The sequence below is a fragment of the Emys orbicularis genome, chromosome 2 (assembly GCF_028017835.1).
Source record: "Emys orbicularis isolate rEmyOrb1 chromosome 2, rEmyOrb1.hap1, whole genome shotgun sequence".
Lineage (NCBI taxonomy): Eukaryota > Metazoa > Chordata > Testudines > Emydidae > Emys > Emys orbicularis.
In genome coordinates this window covers 252,953,008-252,968,113 of record NC_088684.1, presented here as the reverse complement: position 1 = coordinate 252,968,113, position 15,106 = coordinate 252,953,008, and the positions used below count along the sequence as shown (strand labels likewise).

Here is a 15,106-nt window from a genome sequence, read left to right as displayed (position 1 = left end):
GGTGGAAGCCAAACTTGACCAGCTAAATGGGACTAAATCGGGTGGACCGGATGATCTTCATCCTAGAATATTGAAAGAGCTGGCGCGAGAAATTGCAAGCCCCTTGGCTATAATTTTTAATAAATCTGTAAACTCGGGGGAGGTACCGATGGACTGGAAAATAGCTAATGTGGTCCCTATTTTCAAGAAGGGGATAAAAAGTGACCCGGGTAACTACAGGCCTGTTAGTTTAACTTCTGTAGTATGCAAGGTCTTGGAAAAAATTTTGAAGGAAAAAGTAGTTAAGGACCTTGAGGTGAATGGCAATCGGGACAAATTACAACATGGGTTTACGAAAGGAAGATCGTGCCAAACCAACTTGATCTCCTTTTTTGAGAAAGTAACAGACCTTCTAGATAAAGGAAATGCGGTGGATCTAATTTACCTAGATTTTAGTAAAGCGTTTGATACTGTGCCGCACGAGGAATTACTGGTTAAATTAGAAAAGATGGGGATCGATATGAAAATCCAGAGGTGGATAAAGAACTGGTTAAAGGGGAGACTGCAGCGGGTAGTACTGAAAGGGGAACTGTCGGGTTGGAGGGAGGTCACCAGTGGGGTTCCTCAAGGTTCGGTTTTGGGTCCGATTTTATTTAATCTATTCGTTACTGACCTCGGAACCGAATGTAGGAGTGGGCTGATAAAGTTTGCGGATGACACAAAGTTGGGAGGTATTGCCAATTCGGAGAAGGATCGGGATATTTTGCAGGGAGACTTGGATGACCTTGTAAATTGGAGTAACAATAATAGGATGAGATTTAATAGTGGGAAGTGTAAGGTGATGCATTTAGGGATGACTAACAAGAATTTTAGTTATAAGTTAGGGACGCATAGGTTGGAAGTGACGGAGGAGGAGAAGGACCTCGGAGTCCTGGTTGATCGCAGGATGACTATGAGTCGGCAATGTGACGTGGCTGTGAAAAAAGCTAATGCGATCTTGGGATGCGTTAGGAGAGGTATTTCTAGTAGGGACAGGGAGGTGCTGCTTCCGTTATACAAGGCGCTGGTGAGACCTCATTTGGAGTACTGTGTGCAGTTCTGGTCTCCTATGTTTAAAAAGGATGAACTCAAACTGGAACGGGTACAGAGAAGGGCCACTAGGATGATCCGAGGAATGGAAAACCTTTCCTATGAAAGGAGACTCGAGGAGCTCGGTTTGTTTAGCCTAACCAAAAGAAGGCTGAGGGGGGATATGATTGCTCTCTTTAAATATATCAGAGGGATTAATACCAAGGAGGGAGAGGAATTATTTCAGCTTAGTAGTAATGTGGATACGAGAACGAATGGATATAAACTGGCCGTGGGGAAGTTTAGGCTTGAAATTAGACGAAGGTTTCTGACCGTCAGAGGGGTAAAATTTTGGAACAGCCTTCCGAGGGAAACGGTGGGGGCGAAGGACCTCTCTGGCTTCAAGATTAGGCTTGATAAGTTTATGGAGGGAATGGTTTGATGGGATAATGTGATTTTAGTCAATTAGGCATTAACGGGCCATCGCGGGTAAAATGAGGGTCCGGCTGTAGAATCTTGCCTGTATGCTCGGGGTTCTGCTGATCGCCATATTTGGGGTCGGGAAGGAATTTTCCTCCAGGGTAGATTGGCAGAGGCCCTGGAGGTTTTTCGCCTTCCTCCGCAGCATAGGGCAGGGGTCGCAGGCTGGAAGATTCTGTTGTGGGTGGGTCAGCTTTTGTGGCCTGCATCATGCGGGAGGTCAGACTAGATGACCATATTGGTCCCTTCTGACCTTAAAGTCTATGAGTCTATGAGTCTATTTTCACAAGGCTGAGGTAGGGGGTTGGGTTGCAGGATAGAGTGAGGGCTCCAGCTGGAGGTGCAGGCTCTGGGGCGGGGCCGGGGATGAGGGGTTTGGGTGCAGAAGGGGGCTCCGGGCTGGGGCCAAGGGGTTCGGAGTGTGGGAGGGGGTACGGGCTTTGGGCTGGGGGTGCAGCCAGAAATGAGGAGTTCAGGGTGCGGGCTGGGGTGAGGGCTCTGTCTGGGGGTACAGGCTCTGGGCTGGGACTGGGTATGAGGGGTTTGGTGTGCAGGAGGGGTCTCCGGACTGGGGCCAAGGGGTTTGGAGTGCTGGAGGGGACTGGGGGTTGGGGCACAGGAGGGGGTGCAGGCTCAGAGAGGAGTTTGGGTGCGGGAGGGGGCTCAGGGCTGGGGTAGGGGGTTGGGGCACAGGAGGGGGTGCAGGTTCCGGGTGGTGCTTACCTCAGGTGGCTCCCGGGAAGCAGCCGGCATGTCCCCCTGGCTCCTAGGCGGAGGCACGACCAGGCGGCTCTGTGCGCTGTCCACGCCCACAGGTGCTGCCCCCACAGCTCCCATTGGCCACGGATCCCGGCCACTGGGAGCTGCAGAGCTGGCACTTGTGCTGGGGGCAGCGCGCAGAGCCCCCGTGGCCATCCCTCCACCTAAGAGCTGGAGGGACATGCCAGCTGCTTCCCAGGAGTCATGCGGAGCCTGGTAGGGAGCCTGCCTGCGCCGCCAACCGGCCTTTTAATGAGCCGCCAGGGTCCCTTTTCAACCAGGCGTTCCAGTCAAATACTGGACACCTCGCAACCCTCAATGAGTTACAGGATTAGTTATTTACACTACAGGAGTGAGCCCTACAGCATTTTTAGTTACCTGTATGAATATTTTTGTGTCCCCAATTCTGTCTCTTTGTCACACATTCCATCCCACATTTGGGCTGTGGCAGGTTAAGAGGTACTGTTGTTAGCCCTGCAAAGCCAAGACAGCAAAAAGGCAGAATAAGATGGAGCCTATTCCTCCATTTGCTGGAGTACCAACTATTTTTGTGGGGGGGGGGAAGGTACATGCTAGAAAGGCTGTGGAGTGGTGCAGCTACCTCCATATCCTGGATCCCAACTGGAGGAGGGATTGCTAGGCTGGTCGGTGGAATGGGGGCTGCTGGGCAGGGCTGTGTGCTGGGTGGGGTTTGCTGGGTGCTGAGCCAGGCTGTGTGTGGTGGGGGAAGGGTTGTTGGGCGCTATGTGGGGGGCTGGGCACTGAGCTGTGTGGGTGGAAGAGTTGGGTTCAGGGGGACACAGGCTGTGTGTGTGGACGGACAGGAGCTGGGCTAGGCTAGGCTAGGGGGGAGGGGTGTGCCAAGCCAGGCTGCGCAATGAGGAGTTGAGTGCTGAGCTGGGCACAGCGGGGGGAGGGTTGGGTGCCAGCCGGGCTGGGCAGAAGGGAGCTAGGGGCCAGGCCAGGCCGGGCTGGGCGGAGCTGGGCTCGGGGGAAGGGAAGTGGGGGCCGGGCCACGGGTACCTGCGCAGCAGCCGGCTCCGCAGCCAGCAGAGGGCTCGCTCCGCTCCTTCCGCCCCCCGGCTGCGCCGCAGCGCCGCTCCCAGCAGCAGCACCCGCACCCGCCGGCGGAGGAACGGGGCGGCCCAGTCCGGGCGGCCGGGCTCGCTGTGGCTGCGGCCCGGGCCGGCGCCGAGGATGCCGCTGGGGCTGAAGCCCACGTGCAGCGTGTGCCGCAGCACCTCCTCCTCCATGTGGAAGAAGGGCGGCCAGGGCGAGATCCTCTGCAACAACTGCACGGGCCGCGCCGGGCCGCCCGGGCCCTTCGCCACCACCTCGGCCGCCGCCCAACACAGCAACGGGGGCGGCGGCAAGCAGGTCAGGCTGCCGGGCACCCGCTGTGCTGCACTAAGGGGCCGGGGTCCCGGGGCGGGGCTCCCTGGGGGTTTACACGGGGCGCGACAGCGCCGCGCCGCTCTTCCCGGCCCCGGCGGGCAAAGAGCGGAGCCCGCGGCTGCAGCGCCCCGCGGGCTGGCGGTGTCCGCAGCCGGGCCTGTCGGGCTAACTCGGTGCGTAGCTACAGGGAAATCAGGGGAGCCGCTGTTGGGCCTAACCCGATTTTATGGAGAGCCCATGTATTGAGTGTCTGAACTGTGGGCCCGTCTAGCTTCATATCCCTGCGGCAACCCCGTAACATGAACACTCCTTCCCGCTTTCTCGTTTCATTGTCCGCATGGCAGAGCAAACAGGAGATCCACAGGCGGTCAGCTCGGCTGCGGAACACAAAATACAAATCTGCTCCGGCTGCGGAAAAGAAAGTTTCCACTAAAGGCAAAGGGAGAAGACACATCTTCAAGTTAAAAAATGTAAGGTGATTGTGGCTAATGTCTTGTGCTTATTGCAATTATACTGTGTAAAGCTTGGTCTACGCTACCACTTATGTCACTCGGGGGTGTGAATAAGCCGCCCCCCTGAGCTACATAAATTACAACGAGCTTCTCCTGCCCACTCAGCTACCGCCTCTGCAAGAGGTGGATTTATTATGCCCACAGGAGAACTCTCTCCCATCTGCATAGAGCCTCTTCACCAGACGCGCTACAGCTGCATTAGTGCAGCTACGCAGCTGTAGCACTTCTAGTGTAGATTAGCCCTAAGTAGTGTGTTCTGCCACTCCTTTCGACAGACCGCTTTGGTGTTGCAGGCTCCTCAAAGCAGTGGCCCAACATGTCAAGGTAATCCAGATCTGCAGACATATTTGTCATTGCTCCAAAGACTTACTCCTTTTCTGCAGGAAAATCAAATTAAACCCAAACTGAGTCCAGCTTGCTGTCCCAATTTCTGGCTCAGTCCCTTCATTTTTGCCAGGGTGGATAAAAATCAATGACTTAAAAATCCAATTTGCCTTTTTTTTTTAAATAATTTCAGTTAACTTATTTTTTGAAAATAAACCTGTAATTTAAAATCAAAATCGAAAGTGACAACCTGTGATAATGCATTAACTTATAATTAAAATAAATAATATTAAACAATATATGTTGCTGCTAAGTTTTAAATAAAGTCAAATCATTGAACTGGTGGAAAACACTGGCTAAGCATCTGGAACCAGAATTTGCTGAAGGGCTAAACTAGCTTTTGGCAGCAGTAGCCTCTTCTACAGTTGCAGAGAGAATATTTTCTTTAATTCAGTTTATTCAACTAGTTCAGTTCAATACGAGGTCATCCAAAGTTAAGCAACCAATTAGAAGTTGAAAAAGCAGGAAGGCTTCTTTTCCTCTTCCAGTCTATGAACAAAAACTGCAAGATGATGAGATCTGCTAGTTCTAAAGTCTCGGAGAACACGGTGACCACAAACAAATCAGTTAAATTCACTAACTACAGATAATACTTTCCATGTTATGTATTTACAATTGATTTTTATTAAACAAGTTTTTATAAAAAAAAAATTTATGAATCCAACACATTTAAGGTAGTTTTATTTAATAAAAAAATTAATATTGTTTTTGTGCATTTGTAATTTAATTTGAATTTCCATCCCAATAGAGCTTGACACCAATTGCAAGTTAAAAAAATATCATCTATCATGCATTATTCACCATTTTCTAACACAATAAAATATTAAAATGAATAAATATAAGTTAATCTATATAATAAATATGTATAGATATATCTTCCTGGTTAGCAAAAAAGCTCAACATTTAGAGTACAGCCTGTATTTAGTTGCAAATCAACATGTTTGAATGGTTGCCAAGCAAGAATCAACCTTTCTTTAGGAAAATAACTTTAAAAGTACAAATACAAAACAATTTAAATCAGTTATTTAAACAAAGGTTTCCTGCTTGCTAATTTAAATCATTATTAAAAATTGCTTTGATTTAAATTTAATCCACCCTGATGTCTGATGACACGTGCATTTGACCTTGTTGTAGTTTCTTTTGCAACTTCATTCACACAATCAGTCTTTAGTCAGGATAGGATATTGTTGCAGTATCAGGTACACAGGTTTGGATTGTCCCTAGCTCTGAGCAGCGTGAACAAACCTGCTCACGTGTCTCTTGTAAGGGGTCATTCTGCCTCCTGGTTTGAACTGAGTTCTCAAGGGTCCTGTGCTTTCTTCTCCTCTCCCACACTTCCATGTTTAACAGTGAGACTGATCATACAAGTTTATAACCAGCCTTTCTCTTTAAAACCTCATTTTTAAGATAATGAAAGTTAGTGGTGTCATTTTTTATTTTTATTATAAAAATGGAAGTATTTAGCGAAATTATAATGTCTTGTCCTTTACGTGAAGATTCTGCTTTAGTATCTTATATTTGCTAGAATTTTCTTTCCTATTTCTCTAGAAAACATTGACATTTTCTTCATTAATTTTTCTACCCTTGTAACTTCTAACTGTTTTTATGTTGTTGTTTATTTAGCCCATCAAGGCTCCTGAGTCCGTATCCACTATAATTACAGCAGAATCCATCTTTCATAAGGTATGTATGGTTTATATAGAGAAAAAGATGTTCTTTCTCTAAGACTTTCAAAAGTTATTGCAGATAGATAGTGAAAGGACTTTTTTTACAAAAAGTTTTCTTCCTTTCACAAACTGAATTCTTGGGGAACCCCAGCATCAGTGTGTTGTATCATTATATCATGGAAAATTGTTTACCCCAGAAGTTTTAATCTTTTTTCTCTCCAGAGGTTAAGCATTAAATTGTGTAATTCTCATAAAGAGAACCAGCTTTTTAATTGGAAATTTTTTTTCAAAAACACACTTGTGAGTTTATGAAAAAGTGTCAGCTTTCACTGTGCTAGCATTGGGAACCAAGCAAAATTGACATTTACTTTCAGCAATAGTTCAAATTTAGCGTGGTGGGTCCTATTTTAAGTAGAGGGCATATCACAGATATAGGAGATTGTCTTGTGTAGTTCTGACTTCAAGAAGTGTTGTTGCAGCCAGTGGGAACACTCTAGACATTTCAAACAAGGGGACAGTATATATTTGACAAGTTAAGGAAAGAATAAGCCAAACTTAAAAGGGAAAGAATGTTCTGAGGAAGTTCTGTTGTCAAAATATTGGTGTCTAGCATGTCTATGAAAATTAATGTATGTTCTCATATTTGCTTCTTTAATAGGATGTCTGAGGTATTCTATTTGTAGCAGTGTCCATAGCTGGGACAGCGCTCAATCATATATAGTATTTTTTAAAAACTGAGGGTGTTCTTTATCTTTTTTTTCCCCCAAAGGAAAAAATCAAAACCAGTATTAAATAAGTTATCAGTTATCTCAAAGACCTGTTGACACTAACAAAAACCTGTTTGCTGGCTGGTTACTCTGTGCTGCCATGTGTATGGAAGGCCTTGGTCAGTGATCCACAACTTCTGGCTCTAGAGTCTAGAATCACATGTAGCTGTTGGGGACAGCACGTAGACTGGCTGTTGTGGTGCCCTGAAGAACTGTACTTGTGTATTAGTGAGGCAGTGACTGTCCACTTCTGCAGGATAGGAACTGAGGCCACTAGAGATTAGGTGATGTTGCACAGACCATACTATGGGTGAAGAATAATTCCATTTTACAGCACCCCTTTCCCTTGGTTTGAATGGCTGAATTGTTGGAGCACTTGGAGAAGGGTGCAGTTTATCTGGACTGGAGATGAGGTCTAAGCATTGTGTCTGCAAATAAATGGTGTAAGGAAGGGAAATCTGGTATTTAAAGTATCCCTGAAGAGAGCTGAGGAAAGTTCCAGGCAGTTGCTAGTAAAATCAGGTTTTTTAAAAAGTAATTATCTGTCTCTCTTCCAGGGAGTGTACTATCAAATTGGAGATGTTGTTTCAGTGGTTGATGAGCAGGATGGAAAAACATACTATGCTCAGATTAGGGGGTTTATTCAGGACCAATACTGTGAAAAGAGTGCAGCTTTAACATGGCTCATTCCTACTGTAGCCAGTCCCAAAGACTCTTTTGACCCTGCATCCTATATCATAGGTAAGCGCCAAGATTTCCTATTATAACTTGTATACATGGCTACACTGGTACAAAAAAACCCTTGTATAGACTATGCCTATCTGTGGTGTAGTTTATAGAATACTTTGTTGTTCTCCCTGACCATCATTCATGTAGTTTTTAGGCCCGGATCCTGTGAACACAAGGCACAGGAATAACTATGTATGTGAGTAGTCCCATTTGAGTGAATGGGATTACTTACATGCATAAAAATAATCACAGGCATAATAGTTGTGGGCTTGTGGACTTAATTATCAGAATCTAGCCCTAGGGATATTAGTCCTGGCTGATAAAGTAGGCAACTTACTATACAGGCCCAGATTCTCCCCTTGGTTTCCAAATGACCCAAATTAGGTGAAACTCACTTTGGGTGTACAGAGGGATTGTGGGGGAGGGGGCTTGTGTGACATAATTCCAGAACAGTTTCTATTACAAACATCAAGTATGAATATATTTGAGAAAAATGAGCTGGATATGCAGTTCAAGCACAGAGAGCAGCTAAATTAATTATATATTTTTTCAGCTCTACTCATAACTACTGGAAGAATGCTTCAACACTTGAACACAGAATGGAACAAATTTAAAAAGGCTTTTACCATATTGGCAGTTTTTGATTGAAATAGTGGTGTTCTCAGATATTGCTGGCTGTTGTTCCATATTCTGTTAATTCTATACATAATGTGTAAAGCTTAAAAATGTACTCCTGGGGGAATTTTGTGCCACTGTGCGTGTACAGAATTCATGTCCCCTGCAGATTGCTTTGCTTCCCCACAGAAAAATGACTTTCTGACAGGGAAGCAAACAAGCTGCAAGAGCAGTCACACACCACTTTCTAGCAGTGCAGGTACATTGTTTTAGGCACCCAGACTAGCCGGTGGAGAGGTAAATCACCGCAGGGCTGGGGACACCCCAGCCAGTGGCTCCTACCCTGAGCTGGGATCAGCTGCTAGTCCTGTCTGGGCTGGAGGCAGGAGAGAATGGGATTTCCTCTTCCCCTGCAAGGAGTGGCTGGGGATGTGGCAGACCCACCCCCAGAAACCTCCCCCACCTGCAGGAAGCTCAGTATCCTCCCCTGCTTCCTGCCCCCATTGTTCCTCAGCTGTGGGGGGAGGGGTCACTGTACAGGGAGCTGCTCCCCCATCCACCCAACCCTGTGCATCTGGGCCTCCCATACCCAGACACCGCCGGCCAAGCCTCACCCCGTACACCCAGAACCCTCCTAGCCCTCCATACCCCTGAACCCCATCCCCTGCATCTGGAGCCCCCCTGCACCCAGACCACCCCCCACTGAGCTTCCTGCCCTCAAACCCCCACCCTGATGTGCCCCACCCCCTGCACCAACCTGAGCCCCCAACTAGCTGCACCCAGACCCCCCTGCAGAGACCACCACACCCAGACCCTTCCACTGAGGCCCAACCACTTTCACCTGGAAGCCCCTGCAGAGTCCCATTACCCCTGCACCTGGAACACTCACTCCTCCCCCGCCCGCCCCCCAACGAACCTCTGTGCATCCAGATCCCCCCACACCTAGACCCCCCCATTGACTGCCTGCACCCAGATTATCCCACACAGAATCCTCTAACCCCACACCTGTATCCCTCCACACTTGGATCCTGCCTGGTTGAGCCTGCCTGTCCCACACTTGGTGCGCCTGGCGCAGAGGGGCAGGGCCCCAGGGTGTTTCTGAGGCAGGTCCAGGCCTTGTGCTGTGTCAGGGTCAGGTGCAGCCTCACCACTGAGTCCGTGTCCCAGGGGAGGAGAGGCTGCAGGGTGATCTCCCACCTTCGGACAGCCAGTAGCCTGTGCTCTCCACTGCCATGCTGGAGCCTCTGCATTTATTTATTGACAAATAAAACTTGCAGAATTTTTAATTTTTTGGCACAGAATGCCCTCAGGAGTAAAAATGTTACTTTGTTTTTTAGGACCAGAAGAAGATCTTCCAAGGAAAATGGAATACTTAGAATTTGTTTGTCATGCACCTTCAGAATATTTCAAATCTCGATCATCTCCCTTCCCCACGGTTCCTACTAGACCAGAAAAAGGCTATATCTGGACTCATGTCGGACCTACTCCTGCAATCTCCATCAAGGAAACTGTTACCAACAATTTATAATCTTTGTTTGAGTTCCCTTTAAAAGTATATTAGTTGTATTCTCAGTCTCCATCTGTACATCTATTACAAGAAATTAGAACTTTTTTAAATAAAATATTTGGTTGGCCACATGGATTATGGTGGTAGATAATTTAAAAAAATAACCAACTTTTGATTTCTTATTCTTATTTGATGCTTCTGTTTCCCTCCCTTGCTCCAATTAAAGTCACTTGTTTTGTCACCATTGCTTGAGTATGAGAAACTAAACATTTTGTATTTTTGTCTCTCCTGCCGTGAGTTAGTGATTTTTCAGTTGGCTGGGCCTGTAGCCTTCTAATCTTGCCACGGTCTCTTACAAAAGAGGACTAGCACTCTGTGCAGTATTTTAAAGAGCCATCACTACCCACACAACATATTATAGAGCTAAGGTAGTGTATTTTTGTTCCCTGCCATTGAATTAAAGACTAAAACCGGTGTTCATTAATGTGGCTATGCTCTGCACGCGTTTGTTCAAGTTTTTAATGAAAGAGCATCGAGTGTACTGAGCTGAATTTTACAAACAGGTGCAGTTATAAGAGTTTCTGTAAAACTGCATAAGAGAATGAGACAGATTCAAGAACTGTCATTTTTTGGTTTTTGCCACTCTGTCACCTTCCCTACAAAAACCTGCTGAGCAGAGCAACATCACTTGGTGCAGAAACAGAGACCGCCTTGAGCCCTGACTAGGCAAGCATGATGTAAATAACCCTTTTGTACGTGTTTGCTAGATCAGGCCCTTGGGTTGGTTTTAAATTCTCTGAGTTTCGGTACTTACTGATGGTAGTTCATAAGAATGATAAGGTAAGTAGTAAAAAATGGACTTCTGAAAAACAGAGTTTAACTATGTTAAACTCATAGGATTCAAATTCCAAAGCAGTTACTAAAGAAATAGAAGGTATTTAAACATCAAGATTAACAACTGACCATCATTAAATCTTATTTTTTACATAAATATTTAAGAGCCTTCACCAGCATCTTAGACCTTAGAACAGTGGTTCTCAAACTTTTGTACTAGTGACCCCACTCACATAGAAAGCCTCTGAGTGTGACCCCCCCCCCCCCAATAAATTAAAAACACTTTTTTGTATATTTAACACCATTATAAATGCTGGTGGCAAAGCGCGGTTTGGGGTGGAGGCTGACAGCTTGTGACCCCCCCCCATGTAATAACCTTGTGACCCCCTCAGGGGTCCTGACCCCCAGTTTGAGAACCCCTGCCTTAGAACCTGAGAAGTATTGACTTTTTTTAGTCCATTGAACAGAAAATATGCTTAATAAATTCATACTAACGTTTTTATCCCACATAAGCACTTTACAATCTGCTTAGATCATGGGGAAAAATACTACACGGTTCAGAGATTGCAGGTCCTTCATGCTTTTTATTTATATTATGGTAGCACTCAAAAAACCCCACTCCATGTTGAGGTATTGTCTCAGGTGGTCCTGTATAAGCACAGACAAAGACAAGACTCATGCTCCATAGACATGTTTTAACTTAGTGAGGAAAAGCTGAAGTCAATTAAAAAAGTTCTCTTCAAGGGTATGTACCCTTGAAATTTAAAATAATGACATTTCTCTTAATTCCACTAACAGTTAACTAGCAGTAGCCAGACAAAGTGTAACCTCAACTCTTCCCCCTCTCCAAATGCTAGGGAAAGCAGGTAAGATTTGCAGCATGCCCTCAAGGTCAACCTATTGGGAGTATTCCAGGTGGGGGAGTAAATTCTAAAATTTGAGGGACTTGGCCACTAGCTCCTACTTCTCTGGAGGGGACTCTAGTAGCCATAAATACAGCAGAATGGCACAAGATCTATTATGTGCATAGGGCCTACATTTTTTCTTTCTGGGGGGAAGAGGGGGGATGTTTAATAGCTCAATAATACCATCTTAAATTCCACCCAGAAATGAATAAGCAGCCAGTGCAGATCATGGAGCACTGTGCTGGTAGCATGATACTTCATTTATTGAACAGGTAGCTAAATTCTGCACCAACTTTAGTTTCAGATACATTTAAGATGTAACACCCCCCCCACCCCCCCACCCCGAGGACATTGCAGTAATCTAATCTTCAGGTGACACAGGCATGGGTGACAGCAGGAAGATCCACACCCAAAAGAAACTTACATGATGGCTGTATGTAGATAGAACGCTAGCACTTTGTCCTTCCCAAAAGAGAGTTGACAGTCTTCTCTAATATTAGGCCAGGTTTTTCCTCACTGGCCTTTGCCATCTTAAAAGGTCACGGGCCTAGAGCACAGATGGTCACACAAGTGCTCCACTACCTCCAGAATCTCAGTGAGAGACACCGAAACCTGTGAAGAGAAGACTTTGTGCCTCAGCTGGAGTACTGTGTCCAATTGCAGGTGCCATACTTCAAGAAAGATGTGGACAAATTGAATACAGTCCAGATGAGTGATACAAAAATGATAGGTTAAAAACAATTGGGTATGTTTAGTCTCAAGAAAGAAGACTGAGGGGGGACCTAAGTCTTCAAATATTTTAAAGGTTTGTTACAAAGAAGACTGATCAGTTTTCCGTGTCCATTGAAGGTAGGGCAAAAAGTAATGGGCTTAATCTGCAGCAAAGAAGATTAGATTAGATATGAGAACAACTTTTTAACTATAAAGGTAGATAAGCTCCAGAATAGGCTTCCAAGGGGGTTATGGAATCTTTGTCCCTGGAGGTTTTTAAGAACAGGCTCGACAAACACCTGCCAGGAATGATGAGGGTATACTTGGTCCAACCTTGGCACAGCAGTCTGGCCTGGGTGACTTCTCGAGCTCCCTTACAGCCCTATATTGCTATGATTCTATTATTACCCTGCCACTACACAGGCATTGCAGGCTGAAGTCTCACAATCTTATCTATAAAAGAAGCAGTTTCCTCATACTGGGAGGTATTTGAATCAGCCACACAGTGAAGGCAGCTTATCTTAACCAAAATGTCCACCATGTGAAATAAATCTGCTGAGCAGAGAAGTTGCAGAATCTATGGTGGAAGCAAAGAACCTTTTATTTGCCTCCTATACCGCATAAAACTTCTAAAAATTCTGTCACAGGTAGTCAGCTATAGTCTGAGACATCCCCCAGTGGTCATGTAGGGACAGATTTTTAAAGGTATTTAGCGCTCACTTTATAGTGTTATTTTTTAATATAAATATTTACACTGTAAAAATGATGAACCGAAAAATACTATTTCTTTTGCTTACCTCATACAAGTACTGTAAGTGCAATCTCTTTATTTTAAAAGTGTAATCTACAAATGTAGATTTTTTGTTACATAACTGCAAAACAAAACAAATGTAAAACTTTAGCACCTACAAGTCCACTCAGTCCTACTTCTTGTTCAGCCAATTACTAAGACAAACAAGTTTGTTTACATTTACGGGCGATAATGCTGCCTGCTTCTTATTTACAATGTCACCTTAAAGTGAGAACAGGTGTTTGCCTGGTACTTTTGTAGCTGGCATTGCAAGGTATTTACGTGCCAGATATACTAAACATTCATATGCCCCTTCATGCTTTGGGCACCATTCCAGAGGACATGCTTCCATGCTGATGGCGCTTGTTAAAAAAATAATGCATTAATTAAATTTGTGACTGAACTCCTTTGGGGAGAATTGTATGTCTCCTTACCCACATTCTTCTATATATTTCATGTTATAGCAGTCTCGGATGATGACCCAGCACATGTTCATTTTAAGAAAGCTTTCACAGCAGATTTGACAAAATGTAAAGAAGGTACCAATGTGAGATTTCAAAAATAGCTCCAGCACTCCACCCAAGGTTTAAGAATCTAAAGTGCCGTCCAAAATCTGAGCGGGATGAGATATGGAGCATGCTTTCAGAAGTCTTAAAAGAGAAACACTCAGATGTGGAAACTACAGAACCCGAACCACAAAAAAAAAAATCAACCTTCTGCTGGTAGCATCTGACTCAGATGATGAAAATGAACATGGGTCCGTCCGCTCTGTTTTGGATCGTTATCGAGCAGAACCCATCATCAGCATGGACGCATGTCCTTTCAAATGTTGGTTGAAGCATAAAGGGACATACGAATCTTTAGCACATCTGGCACGTAAATATTTTGAGATGCCAGCTACAACAGTGCCACATGAACGTGTGTTCTCACTTTCAGGTGATGTAAACAAGAAGCAGGCAGCATTATCTCCTGCAAATGTAAACAAACTTGTTTGTGTGAGCGATTGGCTGACGTAGGACTGAGTGAACTTGTAGGCTCTAAAGTTTTACATTGTTTTATTTTTTGAACGCAGGTTTTTTTTGTACATAATTCTATATTTGTAAGTTCAACTTTCATGATAAAGAGATTGCACTACAGTACTTGTATTAGGTGAATTGAAAAATGCTATTTATTTTGTTTTTTACAGTGCAAATATTTGTCATCAAAAATAAATATAAAGTGAGCACTCTACACTTTGTATTCTGTTTTGTAATTGAAATCAATATATTTGAAAATGTAAAACACATCCAAAAATATTTAAATAAATGATATTCTATTATTGTTTAACAGCACGATTAATCACAGTTTTTTTAATTGAGTGACAGCCCTAGTATTTAGGCACCCAAAGCTTCAGATAGGCAGCTAATGGGATTTTTCTAGGTGCCTGACTCCTATTGCTTTCAGTGGTGTTGCAATGCCAAAGTCCCCCATATGTGTCAGCCCCAACCTCTTCACCAGGCCTCCATGTCCCCATCAATGACAGCATTGTTTCATGCTCGTAGCCACCAAAAGGATACCACTGGGCACCCAAATAAGGCAGGCTGCAAAAGGACGTCCTAATAATGTAATCACCATCACCACAATCGAAGACCCTCCTTAGCCTCCGATTCCCTGGGACTTGCACAAATGTTAGAATATCCCCACAAAACACCAAGTGATCCTCTCTTAAGAGAGCTCATGGTCTCCCCCTCCCCCACCGCATGGCCTTCCATAAGTTATCACAAATACATTTTTCCCCACAAAATACCCTTTTATTCCCTAATATCCCACATCTTCTTGGACACGCTCCCTCCCCTGCAACACCCCACTCAGTGTCAACCCATCTACTAGTGCAGAGGTTCTCAAACTGTGGTCTGTGGACCACCAGTGGTCCACGAGCTCCATTCAGGTGGTCCATGGATAGTTCCCTCTAAGGTGCACGCCTGGGAGGCCGTACACGAGAGAATGAAGGGCCACCCACCTAAT

At 45.1% G+C, this 15,106-nt stretch overlaps 1 protein-coding gene across 1 annotated transcript; it reads left to right on the top strand.

Moving 5' to 3' along the window:
- Positions 1–3,480: 3,480 nt before the first annotated feature.
- GATAD1 (GATA zinc finger domain containing 1) lies at positions 3,481–9,995 on the top strand. Its single transcript, XM_065398162.1, has 5 exons — positions 3,481–3,663; positions 4,026–4,151; positions 6,201–6,260; positions 7,569–7,752; positions 9,693–9,995. The coding sequence occupies exons 1-5, from the start codon at positions 3,484–3,486 to the stop codon at positions 9,881–9,883; spliced, it is 741 nt and encodes a 246-aa protein (XP_065254234.1). The 5' UTR covers positions 3,481–3,483; the 3' UTR covers positions 9,884–9,995.
- The last annotated feature ends 5,111 nt before the right edge of the window (positions 9,996–15,106 follow it).

Bases quoted from the DNA above. Each gene is read 5' to 3' on its own strand.
- GATAD1 (XM_065398162.1), top strand. From the start codon at position 3,484: ATGCCGCTGGGGCTGAAGCCCACGTGCAGCGTGTGCCGCAGCACCTCC. The intron at 3,664-4,025 runs GTCAGGCTGCCG...TCCGCATGGCAG, and splicing joins ACGGGGGCGGCGGCAAGCAG to AGCAAACAGGAGATCCACAG. The intron at 4,152-6,200 runs GTAAGGTGATTG...TTGTTTATTTAG, and splicing joins ACATCTTCAAGTTAAAAAAT to CCCATCAAGGCTCCTGAGTC.